The 27,719-nt window shown below is 35.9% G+C and overlaps 1 protein-coding gene across 1 annotated transcript in view; it reads right to left on the bottom strand.

Moving 5' to 3' along the window:
• Window positions 1-27,719, bottom strand: part of LOC121370197 (phosphatidylinositol phosphatase PTPRQ-like) — a 135,695-nt gene that overhangs the window by 3,477 nt on the left and 104,499 nt on the right. The window contains exons 9-16 of the mRNA XM_041495312.1: window positions 27,084-27,377; window positions 26,576-26,763; window positions 16,186-16,387; window positions 15,767-15,940; window positions 15,248-15,379; window positions 11,100-11,242; window positions 8,659-8,766; window positions 1,439-1,502 (exon numbers count right to left, since the gene is read on the bottom strand). Of these exons, the coding sequence (XP_041351246.1) occupies window positions 1,439-1,502; window positions 8,659-8,766; window positions 11,100-11,242; window positions 15,248-15,379; window positions 15,767-15,940; window positions 16,186-16,387; window positions 26,576-26,763; window positions 27,084-27,377 (1,305 nt within the window). The remainder of the gene's footprint in view (window positions 1-1,438; window positions 1,503-8,658; window positions 8,767-11,099; window positions 11,243-15,247; window positions 15,380-15,766; window positions 15,941-16,185; window positions 16,388-26,575; window positions 26,764-27,083; window positions 27,378-27,719) is intronic.

The raw sequence follows: 27,719 nt of genomic DNA on the forward strand, positions 1-27,719 counted from the left end.
AACCTAATAATAATAATAATAATCCCAACAAAAACAATAGGTTCCCCAGCCTTGGCTTGCGAACCTAATAATAATAATAATAATCCCAACAAAAACGATAGGTTCCCAACAGAAAACACTTGGGGAACCTGATAATAATAATAATAATAATAATAATAATAATCCCACCAAAACAACAGGTTCCCAGCGAAAAACGCTTGGGGAACCTAATAATAATAATAATAATCCCCACAAAAACAATAGGTTCCCAAAAGAAAACGCTTGGGGAACCTAATAATAATAATAATAATCCCACCAAAACAACAGGTTCCCAGCGAAAAATGCTTGGGGAACCTAATAATAATAATAATAATAATAATAATCCCACCAAAACAATAGGTTCCCAGCGAAAAATGCTTGGGGAACCTAATAATAATAATAATAATAATAAAAATAATAATCACAGCAAAAACAATAGGTTCTCCAGCATTGGCTTGGGAACCTAATAATAATAATAATAATAATAATAATAATCCCACCAAAACAATAGGTTCCCAGCGACAAACGCTTGAAGAACCTAATAATAATAATAATCCCAGCAAAAACAATAGGTTCCCCAGCATTGGCTTGAGAAAATAATAATAATAATAATAATAATAATAATAATAATAATAATACTCCCACCAAAACAATAGGTTCTCAGTGGAAAAAGCTTGACAATCAAAACTTAGCAGTATTTGTACATGTGCTCATTTTTTTCACAGCAGATTATATATTCAACTAAATGCAAGGTGCCTACAATAACATGTTTACAACTTCAGAGTTTGGTGAAATAAGTAGACAATTAAGTTACACACGCACACTTGTGCATACACACGCACACACAAACACATGGACACACTTATGGGCATACATGCACATACAGTACATATATACAACACACAAAGCACACAATACACACAATCCGACAGTTAGGTACTCACATACACATACATTTGGTACCATACATGGTTACATAAATATTGTATTATCCTAAGCTATTCTTATGGCATAGATCATAATACATTGAATGTTGTTATGAAACATTCTGACGTCACTAGTGAAACTAACATCACTCAGCATCATTGTAACTGACCTTGTTAAAAGTAAATGACATCGAATGTGAAACTACATGTAATATAGTCATTCTCAACATTTGTTACAAATCACAGTTTGTAGATAATAAATACATTATTGCATCGGTCTTCCTCGGGAAATAAAATAATTCTCAAACTTAAATTTCATATGGCATCCCCGCTAATGCAATTATCTATTTTATACATTAGGTACTATAATATGTATTTGCTTATATAGATGTCCCTTTGTTATTTTTTATTTCTACAAATATTTATTTGCTAATAAATATAACATGTATTGTTATTCATAAGCATACACGACATAACTACCAAGCTATACATACGCCCAGGTCGAGTATAGATGGTCTTGGAAATTTCAGGCCCAAACGATATTGTCTTCAGACTTACCTATGCAAAATAAAATAAAACATATTTCTTTGGCACACGTATTGATAAAACATGCACGTAACCTTGTGAGCATCACTGTATTTTCTTGGTACAATGGAAGCAAGTGGGGGAGGGGGTGCTGATTGACACAGAGATCACTAAAAGTGCCAGTGTTTCTAGAATCTAGAGGGTATATTCGGGAATATGATTCTGTGGGAAATTGTGAAAATTATATGACATAAAATAACATTTTCTGCATTCTACTTGCACAATCCATTATAATAAATGCTTGTAAATGGAGTAAGTTTTAAATTATGTAGTTCTAAATATGTATTTTTTTTTTTTATACAGGCTTACAAGTGAACACACTGAATATGTAAACACTATAGTCATTTACTACAGTACACCTGGTCAGTGGATCCAATACACTGATTAGTTACCATGACAATTGTATGATCCAATCAAATAATTCGTTACCATTACAGTCGCAGATTTTAGGAACATAAATAACAAAACAATCATTTTACAATGTGCTTGTGACGGAACATGCTCTTAATTTTGTTTTCGCCTGTGGCGATATTAATTGTGTTAGAGGGCCGTGTGCAGTTCCAATATGCACTTAGCCCAGATGGGCACCTTGTTACGTAATACCTTCACGCGACTGTGCATCCCAATATGCACTTAGTCCAGGTGTGGAGGCCATGTGGCCAGTAGTTACGTAATACCTCTGCGAGTGCGGTTTCGACGACCATGATTTTGGCGACTAGGCGTCAGTAAGTCTGGCGATCTAAGAAAAATATGCCGGCGTGGTCGCTGTGGAAATATCACTTGATAGGGGGAGGACCGCGTTGTACCCCCAGGCAATATTCGGGTTTTATGATAAATAGCTAGGGTTTAGAGATATCGGGGAGAAACATATTGGAAGGCTTCCAGGGAACGTTCGTCCGTTTGGACTTGGTAAATATCATTTCTGCTCTGTTGTATAACCTTGATGTGATTGATGTGACTTTAAATATTTTAATACTGTATTATACCAATATTATTTAGACGGTGCTGCCGGTCATCTGACACAGTATACTGTAGGCTCACTGTTCTAAATAATTATTAAGGCTTAGCCAGTCATCCTAGAGGACCTAGGTAAACTGTAGGTTATTGTCTTTATTGTGATAGGTACCAGTATTAATTCTGTGTTACAAGGTTACTGAATGAGTAGTAAGGGTTAATTAAAAATTAACCAGTTAGGAATAGAGTTGTAATTCCTTTATTAATTAAGTTCCCCTGGAAGCGTTTCTCAATTATCACACGTTACTGAACGAGTAGTAAGGGTTAATTAAAAATTAACCAGTTAGGAATAGAGTTGTAATTCCTTTATTAATTAAGTTCTCCTGGAAGCGTTTCTCAATTATCACACGTGTGGGTGTTGTGTCACGGTGAAGTGATTAGCATATTGTGTAAACTAGACACCTAGAGATTAACTAATTAAGTGATCAGTTCTGGGTTGTTATTATTTGTTGTTGTTAATTAACTACTGCGGCAGTACATTTGTCAGCGTAGGTTAATACAGATTCCAAAGTGTATTGTGTTTTTGTTGTGTTTTCTAGTGAACTAAACGTGATATAATAATATACACTTTATATAAGATCTTATCTCTGATCATACCTAGATGAGCCAGCGGGTATAACTGCCTGTTACAGAGAGATCTAATAGATATACAGTTAGGAGAGATATTTGGACAATCGTGTTTCATTCAGTTACGGGTATTATAGGATCCCCGTGACAGTGCTATTTTTCAATTTATTTTTAGGACACTTTATTAAAACATTTTGCTGAACTTTTTTAACTTCCATTAATATAGGTGGTATGGGGTATGCTCTCCCATAAAATGTAAAATCTTTATGTTCTCTTATAGTCTCTTTGCCAAACCCTCGTTTTTGTCTGCATTTTGGTACCCATAATTGTTCTTTGCGGTTTTTGCATCTTTGGGATGTGCAAATTGAGGATCCAAGGGGTGCAAACGTGGCACCCGTCGGCATTTCTAAATATTCAACATGGTGTCCTAGATGGCTGCCAAGACACATAACTGGCAATATCTGGGGTATTTTATCACCTATGACAAAACTGCTGACATCTATGACAGTGTTTATGAGCCCAAGGAATTCATTTTGAACTACCCCAAGTTAATTAAAGCATCGTAACAACATTTAAGTTCAAGATGACGGTCATTACAACAGCCTGAACAAGGGAAGTCCAATCCATCCAATTTTACATTATCTGCTAGACAAATAGCTTGATGTTAACAACAAGTGATCAAGGAATTCATTCCTCACATTCACTTTCTAATACAGATTCAGTTTATCATTCCACGAGTTCAACATGGCTACCATAGCAGAAACAAAAGACAAAGATATGACAACATTATGGGCCGAATTTACGAAAGGTGTTTATCCCGTAACCGCGTGTAACTATCCAAAACAGAAGTGTGTATTTTAGTAACCAAATTTCGAAGCAAATTTATGTTACACATGTATAATCAAGATCACTAAGTTATACACCTGCATTTAAAATGCATTGAAATACTTAAACGCACGAAAGGGGTTGTTTAAGTCATCAACAAAACGAACTGAACAGTGCTGATGGATGCATTACGAGTGCTCGAAAAATTGCTTAGGAAGAAGTCAAAGAGCATAGAAATAATGTCTAAAGTCGAGCACATAAGCGTAGAAGACAGGGGAAAGAGGTGACGTTGGGGGTGCGACTGCCCCACCCCCGCCGTGTTGAAGCAAATCCTTAAATTCGGGCAAAATTTACAGAGATATTCGAGCAAAATGTGGTAAACTGAGGCGTGTTTACCATCTATTTATACGAATCTACCACAAAATCAGTTGCAAGAATGCGTAATGATTCGTTTACAACACTATATAGCTGTTTGGCAGCATAGCTTTTGCCCGAATTAAACGAAAATGCTCGAATCTGGATAACAATATATATATATATATGTTTCATATCAGCATTACTGCCAAACAGCTATATAGGGTTGAAAATGATCACAACACATTTTTACATGGAATACAACTAATTTTGAGTGATGGAAATACATGGTAAAAAGGTCTCAGGTTAGCACATTTTCGCCGAATATCTGTAATGTTTGCCTGAATTTGAATTATAGACGAGTTAATGGTTAAAACTATAAACAATTGCAGTAATGATTTTATTCCACACAAATCTGTTACTATTAGACGAAACAATTCTCCTTAGATGACTGGTAATATTACGACTTTAATAGAGATGATACAAAGGCAAAGCAGAAATACACAACGAGATTTGGAGTTACAAAGTTATTTCAAGTATCTGTAAAGCTAAACGTGATTATAATGTGAAACTAGATATAATATATTAAATAAAGAGCACAGAAGTAAATCTGGCATCAGGTTCTTAAACGATATATAAAACAAAATGATAATTCCAAATTTCTTTAAGAGGGTGATGATGATATTGCAAACGTAATGAATAACTATTTTGTAAACCAAGCTACAGTCAACAAACCAGATCAAGATGTACCAATGGACAGGAAATGGAGGTTGCAGATATCTTATTATCTGTAAATGTAATAAAAGCCAGCGGTCCTGATCTAATAAATAATACAATTGGAATATATTTAGTCAAACCATTGATGAAATTATTATTTAATTTGTCTCGGTTTTATTCTACAAATCCGACTATTTGAAAACAGTCACTGAATATGATCACATTCGCCCAACAATATAGCGGTTTTGATATTAAAACAGTGCTATTTGGAAACGTCCATCCGAATTGAACCTAAATATTTGTTCTCAATTTCATTATCTTATCAGAGCGATTTACTTTATAAATTATGCATGCATGTTCGACTATGGTTGTAACGGTAATGACAATTATATTTGGGAAATGTTTATTTTCTTTGTCAAATATAAAGATACAAAATAATTATTTCCATTAAAAAATACATTGCTTTTTAAATTTGCATTACTTCAAATGTATGCAATTAACATAAACAAATTACTTTAAAAAAAATTAATAATTTATTAAACTTTTAAGAGGCATTGAAATGTATTAACCTTGAATTTGGACACATAGAAACAGTTTGGTTGTTTTGGATGTTTAAAGAGTCTTATTAAGATAGTTAATATAAACAATGATACAACGTACAACAACAAAATGTTTTAATTATTTAAATTATTTTTTATCATTTTATACCAATCAAAATGTGTGCCTCCAATTATAGAATGACCCATACAAGTTACACGCGGACAGCAACTATACGTTTTCTTAGTTTCATAATATACAATAAACGCAGGTGCTTAGCCACCTGCGTACAAGTGTGATTTTAGCCGCGTTTAAGATTTACACGCATCTAAGATAAACGAGCAATGATCACTTTTCGTAATTTCGGGCCTATATGTGTGACATCACCTAAAACAATAAGTTTGAAACCACCTACTAAGTTTTAAATGAAGCGTGCTGTCATATACAGGAATACTTATAAGCATGCATATCACAAGTGTCTGATGTTTATAGTTATATCGTCCCATTTTTTAATGTCGAACAAATTATATACATACATATACATTTTATTATTTTTGACAATTTATCAGAAACTGTGTAAAGCGTCCAACGTCCACATTTCTCACTTGACATACCAATTACTAGAATACTAGTATGTTTTGACCAAATGCAGTTTGTAGTCATATATTCACAGGATAAGGATGCAAAGGGTTGCTGCCTACCAAAGAGGTTTCTTTTAAATAAGCCATCCAATGATCAATTATCTATCGTACTTTTAACCATATATTCAGCCTCTTCACTTTCATCCTTCTCATGTGTAAGGCTACTTCTTCGTTTAGAGTTTGTTTGAGTATTTGTTTCCAGACAACTATTTGGTAATGAGCTGTTAAATACCCACATTTTGCATTCAAAGAGGACATCCGGTGGGCCCATTAGGCTATTTCTCGTTCCAGTCAGTGCACCACGACTGGAATATCAAAGGCCGTGGTATTTACTACCCTGTCTGTGGGATGATGCATATAAAAGATTTCTTGCTGCTAATCGAAAAGAGCAGCCCATGAAGTGACGACAGTGGGTTTCCTCTCTCAATATCTGTGTGGACCGTAACCATATGTCTGACGCCATATAACCATAAATAAAATGTGTTGAGTGCGTCGTTAAATAAAACATTTTCTTTCTTTCTTTCAAAGAAGACATATTTGTTGCCGAAAAGCCATATAAATTAAATATATGATTGCAGAGGTGTAGCACAAACGACAGTTTCTTGCAAGAACTGCATTGAACAAAGCAGCATGGAAAGGTTGCATCTCAGTTGATGGCCTATGCCATTTAAAAGGACATACCCTAGTTTCGTGAAAATTAACACTAAGTTTAGTTAGTCTACAAACCTATAACACATTTGGATTAAGTTACAATTTAGTGAAACATGAGTCTGTGACTTTGAAATTGTGAAAAACCCTCTAAACATAGATCAAAACTCGACTCCATAACTGGTACTTCTCAGATGGACGTGCATTTTTTAAAATATGAGAAATGCATTTTGTGATATTAAAAATACCAGGATGACAAAAACACTTCGAATGTACAGAAATGGATAATCTAAACAATAAAATCTAAGTAAAGTATGATTTAAGTTATCAAAAACGGTTATAATAGTCAAACATATGCCTTAGTGTTTAAAAACTAGGGTATGTCCCTTTAAGGAAATTATATGTTTTATGATATAATGGTTTGTAAAAGTAATAGTAAAGAAAGTCTGATTAGTGACAAAACAGGAACTTTGCCTCATATCTTCATATATATGTGTGTGTGGAGGAACATTGTTAATCCACCTGTCACTGGGTGGTGTATTTTCAAAATCGACTTCGTTTTGCAGGGCATCAATCTTTTTGTTGATATTTGTATCTTATGAATATGTAGACACTATTTTGGATGATACTCGAGGTATAACCGGATACTTATACTTAGTAATTGCAATTTATCCTGCAACCACCGTTTCTACTAACATAATGTGATGACAGTGAGCGGTTTAAGAATTATTATTTTAGATGGTGCTTCAAATAACTTTAATTGTTGTAGATATTTTTAATGGAATAGATAACCTCAAAACTTAGCAGTTGGGTTTTAAAATGATTGGTGTAGGTGATTCGTATAACATAGGCATTTCTTTGTTATGGCAGCTAATCATTGTAGTAGTCATCTTGGAATCAAGCAGCCATAAAAAATATGATATTAGGAAACGAAAGCAAGAACTAAATTCCCTGGCCCCCGAAAACCCCTATATTTTAAGTTAAAGTTATTGTTTGGCGTAAACTATAATGTAAGATGTGGCAGCCATTTTCATGGCTATCGTGGACTTAGATTATGATGCAATAGGTCAGCTAACAACATATTGTTAAACATAAATTCCTTGACCCATTGCTAGTTGATGTAAAATGTAATACATTACAAATTTACAATGTCCATGTTCTGGTTACCTTTAATTTAAATGATGTGGGAATGTCTTGATTAGCTGGTGATAGAACAAAATTAATTCACTGACCCTAAACCACCATAATAGTCATTAACAGCTTCGCCATAGCTAACAAATTATCTGAGATGTTGATAGTTCTGTCGTTTGGCAGCTATCTTGGATGCCTTATTGAATGACTAAACCTGCTGAAGAGGTCATGTATGCACCCCTCGGATACACAATCAGCACCTTCCAAAAAAAAACCAGAGAACAATTGTGGGTACCACCCCGAACTACAAGGTTAAATGTCCTGGCAAACAGAATATAATGCAATTTGATAAATGCTCTTAAATAATAATCATATTTTGTATTCAAACTTACAAGTGAGTTAAAGACCCCTTCTGCTCCGCCGTATTTGTGTTTGATTATTTGGAAGAATAACATGCAGCCTCATAAGACTTGTGGTTGATTAACAAAGATCCATTTGTACTACATTAAATGGTAGACAATATAATGGGACGCGTTAATGAACATGAGAAGCGTTAATAGAGGTGGCAATATCTCACTTTGTCTTACATGTGCATATCATTATATTGTGATGGTGGCCACTATGAACCACTGATATTACTGCTGTATTTGGCAGGTTATTTAAAATATTAAATGTTTTACATTTCCGATACTTACAGAGAACGTGTAGTTGACTTCTGGAGTAATGGTTACGGTTGTCTTAAATTCACAATTACCACTGGGTTTAATCATCTCGTTACCATTAATAGGTGCACCAACTTTTGCCTGAGGAAAAAAAACAAAATTACAAAATACATAAGTGAAAACCTTATAATGCATTAAATATGCAAACACACAATGTAATAAAATTAAGCATGTACACGATTACTGTACACTACGTTAAAATTGACAAACAAAAAACAAACCTACCTTGAAATATTTTTTCTATACATGTTCGTTTACAAGTACATTCAGACATGCCCTTTTACATAATCTGTAAAACATGTTTGTTGAGCTTTTACTGTGTACGATATACAAGAGGCAGTCCTCCTACAGACGGAATGGGAACACTATATGGTAGGTAAGACCAGCTCTCCTGCAGAAGTAGCACCTGGCAGTGATTAATTACTGCATACCTTGATAACTCCGTCATAGCTTCTTTTGGACAACGAATTGTGCAGAGACATGTTAATGAGTTACACCAGTGGTATTAATGAGTAGATTAACATGTAATATATAATCCTAAAATCACTATATGTATGGATACAATGTGATGAATGAAGATAAATGTCTATATATTTTCTGCCTCTAACCAAAAATATAGCTACTTTTTTTCTTTTCTTTTTTTTTGGGGGGGAGGGCGGATCTAAATTTCGCCCAGTAATCATTACCAATGATAAATATACCTTTGATTTTACAACCATAAACAAATGGTGTGATGTTAAAATATAATAATAATAAATAACTTTAATATTAAAAAGATATTCTTATTAGTACATTATTTAAATAACATATATTTTGGTTATGGCAAGTATATATTATAACTGGTAACAAGGTTACGGGACCTACTATTACTCTGTCAAATGTTAAAGTTGTGAAATAAACAGATTCATTTCTCCTTTTGTTTATCTTTATCCAGCACAGGTCAACCAATTTAACATGGTAACCAGTTATTCTTTATATATCATCAGTCTGGCCAAGACCTTTCAATATTGTTTTTCATTCATACACACAACAATTTCATTGAATTCCTTGGTGGCTAAGAACCCATGTTTAGATACATTAATAATATTTTATTACCGTATATCTAGTTAACAGATACTTTTTTTTTTTCACTAGTTGTGGCAGCCAATTTGTTTCACATCATTAATCATCAAACATTTACTAACATAAATTACCTTCATCGAATTTCTTGTTGGAAAGCTATAGGTAAGATATATGAGAAAATAAGATAGTGCTGGTTAATTGTAGACACGATTTTGATTTTCTAAATTAGCACTTTTGTGTTTCCCGTTTATGATTTTTCAGCTTATAAAATATGTGGTGATCAATGAAGAATGAAGATGATGATCACTGATGATGATGAATGGTGGTGATGCTGATGATACGAATGATATTGACAGTGATGATAATTGTGAGTGATGCTAGTAAAATGTGCTGATGAACAGTAAAAATTTAAAAGCTATAGAAATCTACGATAGGGGTAGTATTTTGATTTATACAGAAGCTAAATTAATGGAGGATATTATATGAGTGTCCATGACAGACGATCTTTACTACACAAATGCCTAAATTATTTATTACCTATGAGGAAGGCATAACGGGGTTCATATTTATGGTACAATTTTCCTTGTATGTCATAACATAATGTTATGTCCTCTTAGCTTTGTCGTTTAACGATTGGTCATAATAAAAGTGCATATCTTTCTGATAGTCCGATATAACATTCCAGAGACTGAGGCTATACAAAATGATGGCATTTACATTTGATGTCATTTCCATCAATAAGTAATTTAAATATCGAGTAAAGGCTGATTGAAATTATAGAGAAGTATAAAGTTTATCAAAAAACAGTTGTATTAAGCTTGATGTTATATCATAAAGATGTCTACAATGAATACAAATTACTTTTCAAGCAAAGTAATGTTGGTAGTTTGTAAACATTAACTGGATAGTATATTTACTAATTTAGCAGAATTATTATATGATAATGAACTGAATATTACATTCGTGCCCATGACAAGCGATGTTTACGACTCTCGTGACTTGCTCTGGAAATATGATAATTTAGGCACTTGTGTCGTAAACATCATCTCTCATATAATATCTTCTATTTAGGTGTATGTGTTAATATTAACATATGGTATGTCATGGGTGTGGTATACATTAATGTATGTATATCAGTTGGGAAATTTACGAATGTAAATAAAGGAAACAACTCATGAGGTGTCTTTTGTTTCTTTTGGGTACTAGAACATGACAACAATATACACTTAGACGTTGGCTGGCACATTAAAAATGTAAAGGTTTACAAGCACTGGCCATGCAGGATATATAATTGAATAATTTATGCGAAAATAAAATGGCAGACATTACTTCCAAAAACATCTAAACCATACCTGAAATGACTGGAACGTTAAGTTAGAAGACTTTATTTCTCCATTTCTTCCATCTTTCTGCTTCGGACACTGGTAGCTTACAATTAAGGCTGTGTAGTTATCAGCAATTGTTTTAACGTTGAACCCTTCTGCTTCAATAGGTGCTAAAATGTGATATAAAATACATTATTTTGAAGTACATAGATACTAGTATATCACAATACACTGCACAGCATACACGGCTTGCAGTGTATTTTGAAGTGGAGATGGGTCGGGGTGGGGGTGGGGGGTCACTGTCACTGCGATGACATGGGATGGAATTATATGAGGGCCAGAAAGGGCCTGTGCACCAAATAATTGCATGTAGAATATAATTTACTTGAAATCTGGTCATAAATATTTCAATAAATGAACGTGTATCCACTCCTTTTGATATTCCAGCGATGTATTGCTTTGTGATCACAAGTTGCATTACTAGCATTCTTGGTCACATGCTCCTGTTTGATGTCATTGTTCTTATCATTGGACACTATTGAAACTATTGTATGGATTCTCATCACTCAGAAAAATACTTTTGTTTGATCCTCGTGAGTGTGATGCCATGCCTCCAAGAAAATTAACTTCTTCGAACGATGGGTATGATTGAGATTAGAATGACACAAACGTTGTTGCTAGTCATTTTGGTATTCATTGGTATAATATATAATATATATGTATGTATGTATGTATGTATGTATTTATATGTATATATATGTATGTGTATGTATATGTATATGTATATATATATATATATATGTATGTGTATACATATATACATATATATATATATATATACATATATATATATATATATATATATATATATATATATATATATATATATATATATATATTTATATATATATATATATTTATAGGTCTCTGTTCAGATATAATATCCTTCATATTGTGGTATGGCTGTCCTCTTATAAACGAGGTACTAGATAAAGATTCATTGTGTACATATATATATACGGCCCTGTCTTACAGTTTTGTCGTTCAGATTGGTCTGCTTTCAGATGTAGACATGTGAACATTGTCATTTAACATAATAAAACAGACTGTCATATTCATATTCATGTCCAAGTAGAGGTACTCTTAGCTTTTAACGAACATAATTTGAATGTAAAATATATGAACCACTAATGTATTTTTGAATACAAACACTGCCATGGATATATATTGATATCGATTCGTAGAAAATATCTCTCTCAGTATCATTGTCAATAACATTTATCGCTATCTACACACATTGATGAGAACACTGCAGTAGGTTTTCAGAAATTTAATGTCAATAAAACCTTTAACACATACAAATAAACATCAGTAAATGTGTGACTCAGTTAAAGGTAGGGTCAACTCCAACAAGAGCCTTATCTGCTGGAAAGATGCATACCCGGACCACCAACACATACTGACACTGTAACAAATGAAAAACGTGTAATTTCAGAGTTATTCCTGCTAACTGGGGGCAGCCATTTTGTTTTGTTTTTGTGACTTCCGGTGGTAGGCCTATAGGTTGCAGAGAAGTAAATTGACCAATGAGCGTCGTGTTGCCCACGAAGATAGTGCTTTTAAAATACACCCCCTATTTGAATAAAATAATTTATGAGTTTGAAAATAGGTAAGAAATTGGATCTTTGACAGGAATTGCACCTACATTTATGGTGCACAGTTGTGTTGAATGAGATCTCACTTTCCATGAGTGATTTGTACATACCGAGTATGAATACATGGTCGGGGTGGAGAGACTTCCTAGCAGCCGTGAAATGGCAAAATGGGGGGTGCCTACAAAAATAAGAGATTATTTCCAGATTTAGGTTGACATCACCCAGTTCAGACATACTTGCTGCACAAAACAAGGACTGGCCATCATCACTACATGTGTGATTCACCTGGGAAAATTATCTTTTTCTATTTTTTAAAATTTATGTTAATATAGTGGACAGTGTGTTATGATTTACTTCTCTGCTACCTATAGCTTGGGGCGAAGTGAGGTCAGCTCCGTCCATCTGCTCTATGCACAGTGTAAACAAACGCTCTAATTTATGACAAGGCGCTTTGCTTTCATCAACCTGACTTGTAAAACAACATAGATGACTTGATAGTATAATAATCTATTAAACTAAATGTATTTAAATTTGCATCAATAGAACGAAATGGAGTTATAGCATTTTTCTTCTTTTTTTAAAACCCAAAGAAAAAATGCATAATATTAGGCCTATTGGTAGAGTACGTTCGAGCAAAACCGACCACTCACAATACCCAAATGACACTTTTCTTTTCTTTGGGACAACGTAATTGGTCAGTTTTGTGATTTTAGATGGGAAAGTCTACTTAATCAAGGGTTTCACAGAATTACTTACAGTAATAAAGTAGGACGATTTGAAAGGTATCCTGCGGTTATCACACAATGCCCTGTGATCTTATTAAAAGAGGCACATCTTTTTTGTGTGTCGAGACACAGTGTCTGGGGACTGTCTAAATATACACCTGCCAATAAGGAACCACAGGTACAGGCCATGGAAAGAAAACACTCCGATTATTATTTCAGTACATGGGTTAATTTATGTACAAAACATAATACAGTTATTTCAACACTTTGACAATGGTGGTTTATTTTGTATTGAAAAATAATATATAATTGTTGTTGGCTTACTGGCTATTATTACAGAACATTGTGATGCATCCGCAAAAATCAGGTATGTTTTGTTTCTTCATTTCGAAGACTAATTCCTGACGTGACACGTTAGGTATTACGTAACCACCAGCTCGCGAGAGGGCGTATTCACTGGGATGGTACAAAATGGCTGCGTCCTTTATATATAATAGCCGTCACATTTAACCGTTTTATTAATTAACTATACGATTATACTTGTTGATATTAAGCAATAATGTGCATTATATATCGTTGAATATGCATACCAGGCCAAATGCCTTAATTGTCCCCTCCTTTAACGATAGCTGACTCCAGTGTAAATAATGTTCTATACATCTGCTATTCAATTGGTCTTCCAACAAATAATTTTATAACAATCCATATAAGAAGACGCACATCGCGGGGTACAGCATTATCCTGATAAGAAATTCTTCATCAAATGAGAATTCTCAAGAATTCCAAAGATTATTTGGAAACCACTCAATGTCAATCCAGATCAATGTTCACTAATATTAACACATTTGATTTTTAAACATTACACACAACAATCTCCTACGACAAATTGAGGAAAATACCCCATTTTTTATTCCATGGGATATTTGTTACAAATAATGGTGCTCAAATGAAGATATATATACATAACTATCTTCCATAGAACTGGATAATTCGTAAAGATCAAGAGTGAATCCAGACGAAAGTACACTGAAGATTTATATACTAAATACGATGTATTACTGACCAAAATGACGGATGATGCTATTCCATATTTTGAGCTTATGCATACTTTTTCATCTCTTTTGGTGAAACTCTTGCACATTTATTTTTCATTGAACTGATGAACTTGACAGCTGTGGTGGCAGTACTCATGACAGGTGCCACCAATGGGGCGGGATATGCTCACCTTTCGAGAACACCTGACAATCTGACTGTTTTGGCATGATTCATGAGTGAATGTCATCACAGCTGTACTTATACCAATGAGCTATGTCATGTTGTCGTTTTGATTTTGTAAACCTAGTCTGGGAGTGTCAGTCCTCTTTGTGGCGGTGAGAATGATAAAATGTCCAGTAAAAGGTCTCCTCGGAAGTGGCTGTCCTTCTATAGACGAGGCACTAGATAGATAATCATGGAGTCAAACAATACTTTGCCAAATGTCCATTCAACTCTACTTTGCATTTTGCAGAGATACAGACTAATTTAGTAAATCAAAACTAGGACCGGACAGATCTCATTAGAAAAAGTACATCTGTGATGACATGCACTAATGAATCACTGTCATAACAGTGATGATATGCAGTGAAGGTTGCACAAGATACATGTTCTAAAACATCTGTAAGCAATTTAGTCAAATATTTTGTATTGCTGAGTGTATGTTTCATTGAGTATTCACCAAATTCTACAGTAAGCTGTTGTTTCAACAGAAAATGAAGTAGCATTCCTGAAAATAACATATTTTAGTTGTGATAATTACCGGATTCATTTGTCTTGATGTATGATGTAGTTGCAGATGCAGACATCCCAGCAGAGGTCGTCGCCAATAAGGTGAACGTGTAATCCCAGTAGCTAGACAGATTAGTGACACTGTAAGTCGTTTTACTCCAACCTAAACAAAACATATCCACATTGACTATATACACATAAATATATATTCAAGTAGGAGAAAGAATCATGATTCATATATTTGTGCTCTAATATAATCAAAATTTAATGTATACATTGTCATGACATTAATTTATATATCTTTGATACTATATTACAATTTGACCAATAATTGTAACTGACAAATGGAGACATAACATGCTCATTTCACCAAATAGGAGGGTAGCATGGCAGTGGAATGAGTTGAACCTATGATATTACAGCTATATGCACCATACACACACCTAAAGAAGAATTGGTTTCAACTTGGCATCCCATCCAATGAATGAATCGTGACATCGCCTCGTCTGCAAGACTGTTTTACAGGGGTGATATACCAACGCTGAGTTACCTGGTATTTCTGCCTGTTGTATCTGGATGCTGGAACTTGGATTAGTTTCTGATCTCTCAAAGACGGTCAGTGTGTAGTTTGTTAATCCTGGTTGAGGTGTCTCCGGTATCCAGTTCAATGTTACTGATGAATGTGTTACCGCTGAACTAGAAAAGCCGGTTGGTGTTGCAGCAGCTGGAATAAGACATGTGTTTAAGTCACTTTTAACGCATTAAAGGAAACTCAAATTAACTAGAGAACAACAATGAAATAACCTCTGGTCTACTTTTATTATGTTGAAACATAAATGTTATTTGAAAGTATAGTATTTTTAAAAGTATTTGATCCATTTATTATAATCCATGATTGTTTAAATACATGGTGTAAACCTAATTAAATCAACAATTGCGTACATTTTGGTATTTTATTAAATTATGTACCTTTTGTGTCAGTCAAGTTGTGTAACTTTACATAAGGTCCGTATTCAAGTTCATTGACAGCAATCACTCCAGTCGTGTAAAGCATGAACGGAAGAAGATTTGTCAGTGTATAACTAAAGTGAACACCGGGATTATTCAGAAAACTTCTTGTCTTGTTGATTACGGTCTGTGAAATATCGCTGCAATGTTTATCATTATCAACCTACAAATAAATATATCTAGTAATAATAATGATACATATTTTACAAAAAACAACAACACATTGACAAAAGAGTGAAGCCACCACTGAATTAACTAAAGTTGCACAAGTGTTTAACACCTTAAATGACAATGCTATAGTATTAATTCATGTTTGGTTACAATATACAGTGAAACTCCACGTAATGAGTTATCTGGTTCTAAGACATAATAAAGACCAGAATACTTCCTAACTTATTCAAAAGGTTTTATGGTAGACATTTGGAGGCTATATCTATTAAATACGATACATCACTAATGCATCACACAAAATGCTGGTTTATGCTGTTCCATATTTTGAACTTGTGCATACGTTTTCATCTCTTTGGTGAAATATGCACATTTATTTATTTATCTGTCATATGCATTTAGATGAAGTGACAGACAAAATCTGTGTTAGCAGTACTCATGACGAGTGCTACCTGCGGGGCAGGATAAGTTCACATTTCGCGAACACCTGATATCATCACTGTTAGTTATGACAGTGATTCATAAATGTATGTCAATATGACTGCACTTATTCCAATGAGCTCTGACCAGTGCCAGTTTTGATTTAGTAAACTAGTCTGGGAGTGGCAGTCCTTGTATAGACGAAACACTAGATAGAGATTCATGGAATCAACTACTATTTAGCCAAATACCCATTCGATTGCACTGTGCATAGATCAGGCTCTGACCATGTATTACGGTTTTCTCGTTCAGATTTATAATAAACATACTAAGGGTGCAATCACAACATGAACGTTTCTTGACATGCAGATGGTAAGTAATCCGGTGAAAAATACTTGTCTGATTGTTCTCTTGGTGTTAAAGTTAATAAAATATCCAGTTTTAAACATGCTGGAGTTCAAATGTATTTATTATTTTTTGTACTAGGAGTGAAGCTGCACATTAGCAATTAAGGCATAAGTAATTTACAGAATGTACGGCTTTCGGTCTAAAGCAGCACATTAAGGATACAGAAAATGCCTCTCCCCACTGCGATATGTCAACACCTATATCATAATATTTCCAAGGAAAAGAAGAAATTATTTATTTAACAATGCACTGAACACATTTTAAACTTGGTTATATGGCATCGGACATATTGCATCTACACGCAATCTGATAGTTGGCATAACTGGGCGGTATACTGTATCAGTTCGGTATCGGTATCGTGTCAATACTGATTTACCGTACCGAGCAAACCTCAAACTACCAAAAATTTGGGTATTGAAAAATATTCACTATAAAAATAACACTATAAAATATATCCGACGACATTACTCTAGCGCAAATTGATTGACAAGAAGTGCGCGTGGGCATCACATTTTCAATAAACGTTAATAAAAAAAATCCAGCATGTCAAATGTTCAAATGAACAACGTTGTGATGTTGGATAATGAAATAGTATTATGCAAGAATGCCTTTAGAGCCAGGTATACCCCCCCCCCCCCCCCCCAAAAAAAAAAAAAAAAAAAAAAAACAACACAAAAAAACCCCAAACCCCACAAACCCCCCCACCACAAAACAAAACAACAACAACAACAACAACAACAAAAAACAAAAAAAACAATAACAACACTCAATCAGGGTATTGGGATTTTGTCAATACTTAAAGGGACAGACCCTAGTTTCAACCCGTGAAAATTAACACTAAGTTTAGTTAATCTACAAACCTGCAACACATTTGGAAAAAGTTACAATTGAGTGAAACAAGAGTTTGTGACTTTGAAATGGTAAAATGCCCTCTAAGAATAGACTAAAACTGAACTATAACTGTTATTTCTCAGACGCACGTGCATTTTTAAAAATATGACAAATGCATTTTATGATATTATAAATGCCAGGATGACCAAAAACACTTCGAATGTACACATATGAATAATCTAAACAATAAAATCTAAGTATAGTATGATTTCAGTTATCAAAAACGACTCTAATAGTAAAACATAAGCCTTAGTGTCCCTTTGAGTGCTTGCTTCGCAGGGTCGATTAGGTTTTTTCTTGTTCCAACTGTTGTACGACAACTGATCAAAGGCCGTTCTACGTGCTTTCATGTATGTGGGTAAGTGAATATAAATGATCCATTGCTGCATTAGGACAAATATAGCGGGTTCCCTCTGATGACTGCGTGTCAGAATTACCAAATGTTTGATGTCCAATTGTCGATGATTAATAAATCAATGTGCTCTAATGGTTTCGTTAAACAAAACACAGGTTTTAGCTATAGAATCTACCATTTGGTAAGCTATATTTTGTACACATAATCCTAAATTGGTAATTATAATAATAATAGTCTAATTTAAGTTCTAACAAGTAGCACAGACTTACACCAGCCTCGGTTGTGTAGTGGTTAAGAAATCGGATATAAGGCTAGTAGGTTTGGCTCCCACCTATAGCGAGCTTAATGGGTATGTGTAAAGCCACTACAGTCCTTGGTTTTTGAAAATTACAGGCGTGTGGGAAATCGCACACTTCAATATGCTAAGGCGAGTGAAAAATCACTCTCCAAAATAAATAAAATAGGCAATGTAGCTCCGATTGAATTTTGACTGGTACGTCTCCAAAATTGTCGATTAAATCAGTATTTCCGGATTTGTTCAACAAAGAGAAATACCAGTTTAACGACTGCATGGAAGCCACTGCCATGTTTTTAATTTTTATTGTTTTAACAAAAGGACCTTCCTATCAGCTAAATGAGCCATGAAAATAGTTGATTTTTGTAAACAGTGGAAATAAATATACCCATCTATTTTACGTGTGCCGTTTGTTGAGTGTAACGTGCGCCGTTTTTCACACTCGTCAGCTTGAAATTACGTGCGCTATACGAGCGCGATCGCACCCGCGCACCTTAAAAAGCAAAGTCTGCACTACACCGACATCTCTCTCACTAACCATTAATATATAACCCACTCTCCTGGAAAGACAGTCAAGATAGCTGAGATGTGTGCCCAGTACAGTACGCTTGAACTTCAATCGAATATAAGTACGCACAAAAAGTATAAACACTAGACACTGGATGATTGTTGCAGTTTCCGGTTTTAGCTCTATAAATGACAAAGTAGCCATCAGAGTTCGTTCCACAAGGAGCGTGTTTGAACATTATTCAGAAATACGCATGTTAAAGCAGTTTCTATCTACCTACTGCCTTATCAAATAGGTTAAGAACAGAGATAATGACATGAATAAACACAAATTTCCCACAAAATGATTGTGCAAATCAACAGTTTTACAAATCGTTATTTTATTTCATATTATAAACATTAAATCATGGACTATTACATATACGCAACAGATTAATATCAACCTCCACTGAGGGGATTCGAACCACAGACTCTCAGTACGAGGGTCCAGCGTTCTACCAACTGAGCTAATAGGGAAATTCCCACTAGCTACTGCCAGTAGGAGCACTTTATACCAACACTACTACATACTCCCCCCTCAAGTGAAGCTACGTCCCGGAGCTGTGGGCCACTGGCAGATGAACTGTTACGGGTCCTGACTGGGTTATAATTGTATTCTCGTATTAAAAACACACCCAGTCCCAGTCCTTGCCTTTTGCAAAACAAAGGCGAGTGAAAAATCACACACCTGAAAACGCTTAGGCGAGTGAAAAATCGCACTCGTCAAAATGCTAAAGCGAGTGAAAATCAAGCATTTATTAATTTAGTAATTGGTACATGTAAATGTAGAGACATATGTTGCAAAAATGAACCAATAAACCAATAATGTTTTCTTCTAATTTTATGTTGTTTGGTTCATTAATGTAGTCTGACTTCTTTTTCCTTTCAGGAATGGAGTTATAGTTTATTAAAAAGTTTGAGGAGTAGTACTATAGAAATATAATTATGACATGTATACACTGATGCAGTTACATTCTCTGGTTACCATATTATAACATCATGTACAAATATGAAATACAAGCTCAAATGCACTTTTAAAAAACTCGTGTGTGTTCGCTATGAACGGAGATCGTCAAAAGTATACGCTCGATTCGTCGCCTGTGCCGCCATAGCTCGGCAAAGCACAAATGACAGCCTGTTGTCACTTTCAGTTAACACGTGCGTTTGCTGATTTCAAATTGTAGGGTTCGTCTCAAAAAATTAAAAGAGAAATCTTGCGCTGTACGAAGAACGTTCGGTTGAGGATACGGTACAAGAGTCTTTAGTTAAAACCGGGTGAGGGTGGGGTGTGGGGGGGGGGGGGTGTTTAACGACATCAAAGATACAGCATATTGATTTAATAATCATCCTACCCCATACAATCGTAAATAAAATGTGTTGAGAGCGTCGTTAAATAAAACTTATCCTATCTTTCCTTCCATCTGCTGTTGGATGTCTAACATTTGGTAATTTTGACATATAATCTTAGCGAGGAATCGGGTGCATGTGCAGGGGGAGGGTATTGGAGGTCGAAACCCTTACTTGCCCAAGCTTAAAAAAAATGAAATGTATTTTTTGGGGGAGCATGGCCCCATATAAACTTCGCTCAACACAGTTTATAACCCCAACCCCGCTGTAATCCCTGCACACGCGCCTTGGAAAACCGCTACATTTTTTTTGTAGCAAGGGATCGTTTATATGTACCATCCCACAGACAGGATATTACATACCATGGTCTTTTTGTATACCCGCCGATGGGGATCGATCCTAGACTGACCGCGCATTTCCAAAAAACACCTTTTTAGGTCTAAGTAATGAATAAAAATAACATATAGTCTTGAAAAATGTTACGTAAATCAAACACAGTACCCTCTCCCTAGTAACACCCCCTTACATGTAACGCGTATGCCAACAGCTGGCCACTGTCAAAATTTCAAGGCAAATCCCCCACTCACCGACCCCTGGAAAGGCGTTGTGCCATACCTCTATGGATATAAATATGTTTTGGAGATATGAGACGACCCCTCAATCAAGACAGTTAAATTTGTTCAAAAATTGCGAAATCTCACGTGATCTCTTGTTGGGGAATTCTATACTTGTGATAAGCCAATGAAAACCGAGATCGGTACGAGCCCGTCAAAAGTGTGCCACTTTCAAAATACTGGCTTTGTTTTTGACCTGGATAAGCCAGCGTAGTGAAACCAATGCGGAGTGCGGCGTCATATATGCACCAAACGTAATTGGATTTTCTGTTCTATATGCTTAAATAATAAAAATATTCCAGGGAATGTAGTTTTAATTCAACAATTACGCAACCAATCTCCTTCCCTCAACATTTTGTAACACGTCATTTAACCTACCGCTACAAGTTACAAACAGCTCTGATGGCATTACGTCACTGATCGAGAACGGTCTCAATGTTGTTAATAACAAAATACACAAACTCTGAAAAAAATCTGTCATTGCAAAGGATTTTATTCCAAACGTGGGATGCCATAATAAAGATAATTTAAAAAACCCCATAATTTTAGACATCATCATCAATGCGTAATAAGTTGTCAAGTAGACCAGCGTGTGCGTGCAGAATTCCAAGAGTAAAAATAATCTGACCCCGATAGCTCCGATTGGTCAATATGCCAGACTACTGCGCATCAAATCATGTTCCAGTCACATGGTCTGTGAATTTCTAACAAACGAAACAAAAATTAAATAGTCAGAAATGATCACTGATTACTGTTACTATAGTGTGTACATATATACATTTATTACCCATATGGGCACAAATATATGGGGTAATATTTTTTCGATCTATGCACAGTGTGCAGATTGCTTCTACAGTCACTGATTGGCTGGCTTTAAAAAGACAAGATTTGATTGGCAATTACATACTGCCGGGACTACTTTTTGTTCATTCATGATTCCATTCATCGGTCAAACTATTACTACGAACTTCAAATATTTTTTTACGATACGAACATTTACAGAATTAAAAATCAAAATATATGGGGAATGGGAATGGGAACTATTTTCTCGTGCCCCTATCCACAGAGGTTCAGGCACGCCCACTACGGATTTAGCCTCTGACTTCGCCAGTGACTAACTCCGGAGCAGGAGGGGGGGGGGGGGGGTAAGTTTGAAGTGGGCGGAATTTGGAAGAAAGCCATTTAGTACCAAATAGCAGACACTTCATAAAGCTTGAAGTACACCGAGTGGGAGCCGTGCTCTGATTGGCTGAATTTCGATTCCTCGGTGAAGCCTGTTTTTTTACCTAAGTCTATGAAGAGTAACTGCATACCAAAACATGTCTGGACTCTAAAATTTAACCCAAAGTAGGTAAGACTGCTCATCCAAAAGGTTTTAAGGTGATTTTGAGCAATTGAACGGGCGCCAAAGTAAAATGCGTTAGACTACTTATAAAAAAAATAAACATAAGAATTTTGAACTGCTTCCAAAACGTTTAAAGTCTAACTAGCCCAAAAAAGGAGGTTGGTACTCACGGAGGTGAAGGATGTTGGCAAAGGGGAGGACGTCACGGTGAGCCGATGAAGTTGGAGGCGTCAAAATGCGGGATGCCCGGCCGGTAAGTGGATCCTGCTATCGCCTTGGCTAATGCGCGATACTCTTTCCCGGCGATGATTTTGATGATTCGATGGATGGTCGGGTTGTCCATTTCTGGGAGTAGCAGTGCTTGATTGTAGCTCCCACTCCGGCGTACGGTGAGACAGATTCCCTGGCCATCCCGCATTGTGACGGCGCATACACAAAATTCTCCCTCTGTCGGACTTGCTGGTAACGGCATGAAGGCGCTGAGCTTCGGTTGTGTGAATAAGCTCCGCACGTCCTCGATGTTGGTTTTGACTAACTGGGAGTAGCGCGTTGGTAATTTGCCGGCCTTGAGTGACCACTGCTCCTCAGTTTCAACAACAACAGGCTTCGGCGGTTGCGTCGGGGGTCCTGGCTTGACTGGTTGGTCTCCTGGTGACGCAATCGCTTTCCGCTTGGCAACGGCTATCGATCGGGCCTGGGACTCGACTGCGGCACTCTTCCTAGGTGGAGGTGGCATCGCAGGAGTCCCGGAAGCTGAGTTCACTGGAGTTTGTGGGGGCGACTCCATAACCGCCTGGTTAAGGTCTGCCCCTGGTGGTTCGACAGTTGGTTCCGGCTGGGCTGGATCCTCTGGTCTCCCCGGTGTAGATCGGTGCCGGGGATGTCCAACGTAAGGGGCCTCCGCCGGCAGTTGAGCTGCCGGTTTTGCACCCCCCCCCCCCCCCGGGCCATCCCTGGCGCGTCCGTCTTCCTCCTTCCTCTCTTCCTCGGTGGCTTCTTGACCGGGTCACCGTACACCAGGGTCACGGTTGCCCGTGGCCCGGTGTACGTGACGCGGTATTCGAGTAACACTCCATAACTGGCTATGAGTCCCCCCAGGTGGGGGGGGGGGGGGGGGGTAACTCGAGAGAGCAGGCGCACACGTCTTGCCGCATCGTAAGCCGTAGTAGAAGAATCGCAAGAATCGAATGCAAGAATCGAATGGCACACTGATGCAAAATATATGTACAAATGTTTGTTTGTTTTTTTTTTTTTTTTTTTTTTTTTTTTTTTTTTTCAAAATATATGTACAAATGTTTAAAAAAAAAAAATTTTTATTATTTTGACTGGTTTTTTTTGGAACTATTCTTTGGTGGATACTGTTGGGTGTGCACCGGTAACGGCGCGTATGAATATATTGTTATGGCTGGTAGAGCTTGTTAGTTGTTACAGCAGCGAGAACGTAAATATACTTTTAAAATCGTTAAAGATTGACAATGGGTAATAAAGAGAATAACCAACTCACTACGAGGAATTACGGATTATCTGTCCCTCGTGAATTAATGCTGTAAAACTCGGGTTTACAACATTAATTCACTCGGGACAGATAATCCGTAATTCCTCGTAGCTCATTAGTTATTCTCTAAATCTAAATAACATATGCACATTTATTAACCTCTGGCTGAAATACAAATATTTAAATGAAGTTTTATTTGAATTTTTTTTTAAAGATAAAAAAAATAAAATAAAATAGACGTTAAAAATACCTAGGCTTATTCCTACATACTTATTATCATTTCTTTTCCTTCTTTTTATTATTCCGTCTAGTCTAAAAAAAATTTAAAGAAAGTATAAAATTACACGATTGCCATTTTCGGGACCTTACGTAAGCTTTGTAGGCTAACGGTTATGAACTAATCAAGACAATTTTACCGACCTCGCTGATTTCCGTAACAAGTTCATTTGTGTAGGCTACTGAAGCCACTATTTAATTCAATCCCATTTCTCTTTTTGTCATAACTATATGAACAGTATAAATGAGTTATCCTTATCAGACGCTGTGATCTATTACCTTACAAAAGTGGACCGTTTCTAATTAATAATAAATTAAATAGGTAAAGAATTTTGATCGGATTGGTACGTCTTCGAAGATGTCTATTAAACCTGTGTTTTCCGATTTGTATAGCAAAGATAAGTACCAGTCATATATTAAAATCTTGCATGGACGCTACCGTTCTCGTAACATTGTTTTCTGGTATTATTAAACGGATCTTTCTATCAGCTACATAAGGTAAATAGTGGCAATCAATATACAAAATTATTTTACGTGCGCTGTTTGTTAAGTGTAACGTGCGTTATTTTTCACATTCGCCAGATTGAAATTACGTGCGTTGTACGAGCGCGATCGCACCCGCGCACCTTAAAAAGCAAGGTCTGCAGACCCTACGTCGGCTCCATTATTACTTCCCCCGGAACAGATAACTGGACTCGGTGAAGAGAGTTTAACAGGGTTCTTTATTCCGGAGAATAGTGGTATATATAGTCAGTCAAGCCCTTCAGCTGTGGGCTTTAGGGCGGTATCATCAAAATCATCAAAACGTCAATTATCCCAGTGAAGATTAAATTGACATAGGGAGTGGCTAGCTTGTGCAGTTCGTGACATGTGAAAGAATGTCAGGTAAGTGACAATGAATAGCCACCAACTGGGTCAAACACAGCTGGCCAGTCTATTGGTTCATCGTCACTGTCCCTGGTCAGAGGTCAGAGGTTTATACAGGTAAATGCATGTCCCTACAGCTCCTAGCCAGAGGTTTAGTTGCATGTGTTTTGTGCATACTAACATCATTAAAACAATAAAACTCACATGGTTACATATATATGCAGAAGGGCAAAGTATAAGTTTTATGGTCCCTTGGTCCGTACTTCATATGGGCCTGTGAAGAACCTACTGAGAAGTCTGTATTATTTAAATAACAGAACTGAATGTCTCCCTACTTTAAACATGTTATGTATATTAGTTTCTTACACTCACGTTGGTGAGAACATCATTCGGGTTTTTTAGAGCACCAATATATAACAAATATATGTGTATAAACGTTTAAAAACATACGACTGGCTGCTCCTAGGTGATGACCAGGTCACCAGTGTCATATTATCGAATGGAAAAAAACCCTCCACAAATTCAATTGAAATCAAGTTTTTTGTACCCATAAGTTAACAAGAACACTATGGCTGTAAATAGTGTTTTCTTTAGAAACACGTTTAAATTTATTTCAAACTTAACTTTTTTTAAAGATAGAAGATATGTAAAAATTAGAATACTACATTCATGTCCTTTAGTATCATTTATCTTACAACTCGTTGTTTAAAAATGTATCAAACTCGCTTTCGCTCATTACATACATTTTAAAACAACTCGTAAGATAAATGGTACAGTAAATATATTTTGTTTTGAACAATTTTATAATATTGTTCTGAATGTTATTTAAGTAGGGGGAGGTACTATGTATAATATGTGGGTTATATTTAATAATGTTTTGTTTTACGTGTTTTGGGTTCCTGTTTCTGGGGTCTGAACGATATATTACAAGCTCTTGGTTGGTTGAAATAAGCGTAAGTAATTTGTGTCTGCCATACTGAAATGTATGCCGCCATCTTGGATTTCTGCCATATTGGATTTTCTAATGTGGTTTTTCACCAGGTAAACATACTCAGCCACCCTGTAAAACACTATAAACTACATAAAACATGATACATTCCATTACAGATTGAAAATCCATGTTTCTTTGTACCTGGGTTGAACACTTTCAACTTCGAGGATTATGTAAAGAAGTAGGGGTGGTGGCGGGGGCGGTTACCATATTAAATAATATAAATATGAATTTGTTTAAAAATTATGAAAGCTATCAAAAGTGTTTTTTTTCCAATTTCACACCTCCCCTAACATAAGCAACACTTCGTGGTATATACTAGTATTCACTCACCATACTCATATTTGGACAATCACTGCAGCGGAACACAATCTTCTGTTGGCAGCTCTGGCTTTGTTGTATTTGTAGAGTTAAAATATATCCATATATGACACCGTTTGGAGTAGCTGGAGCTTCCCACTGTACAAACATCGACTTGTATGTGATGTTGGAAACAGAAAAATGAGTAACACTGGTAGGTGCTGCAAAACAAGTCAGATAGTTGGTTAAAATGTGTACAAGAAACTAAATAATGTGCAAGGGTTCCAGTGCATACACGACTAAAATAAAGTTTATCTGCATGTATCAAATGCATTGTACTGACTATTATCATAGTGTTCTTCACGGACAACTATGTATAGCCAACACAATATAAAATATTAAATATCAAATTTATATCTACATACTCGTGTGGCGTTATTATTCAAAAGATATTTCAAAGAAAAGATGTTTGAAAATGTAATGTCCAAAATGCTAAAACATTTAAATAAATCCATTATGATCTGAGTCAGTTCCTATTTACCTTTAACCGCGCCACGGATATTTTCGTGGATGTAGTGTTCACTTCGAACACCAGAGCTGATTGCGATGATTTCCAGATTGTAGTAGTCTCCGGGTATTATGCCACCGACGTAAACGGTTTCTCTTTGTTGTCCTGATGGAGATATAGTTTGAGTCCGATTGTAGTTTGAAGAAACTCCAGTCAGTATAACGATGTAGTTGCTAACAATTCCCTGCGATCTGTAGAAGTACAGTGTCATGTTTGGGGCTGTTGTGTTGCTCTTGACGTCGTCGTATGGACCCGGTCTGGCAGGGGCTGAAACAAAAGACGAACAAAATTATAGCTGATTATGACTAATGGCAGAGAAAATGAACAAATATAATTAGATGTTCATTTCTGGCGGTCATTCTTGGACGTACTTTTTAAGTTTCTGAGAATTGTAACTTAAAATCAGCATTACACAGGACTAATCTACTAAATGACCCAACAAATATTGCCTAAAAATACACAAATTTAATTTGTTCCGGGAAGTATTATAAAGAGTGTACAGTACAATTCACCGCCAAATACGAGGAGCGGGGAAAGCAATTATTTCCTAGCACCCTTGAATGTTTCTACATTATGACGCATCACTGACTGAAAAGATGTGAGATGAAA

The sequence above is a fragment of the Gigantopelta aegis genome, chromosome 4, assembly GCF_016097555.1.
Source record: "Gigantopelta aegis isolate Gae_Host chromosome 4, Gae_host_genome, whole genome shotgun sequence".
NCBI classification, from domain to species: domain Eukaryota; kingdom Metazoa; phylum Mollusca; class Gastropoda; order Neomphalida; family Peltospiridae; genus Gigantopelta; species Gigantopelta aegis.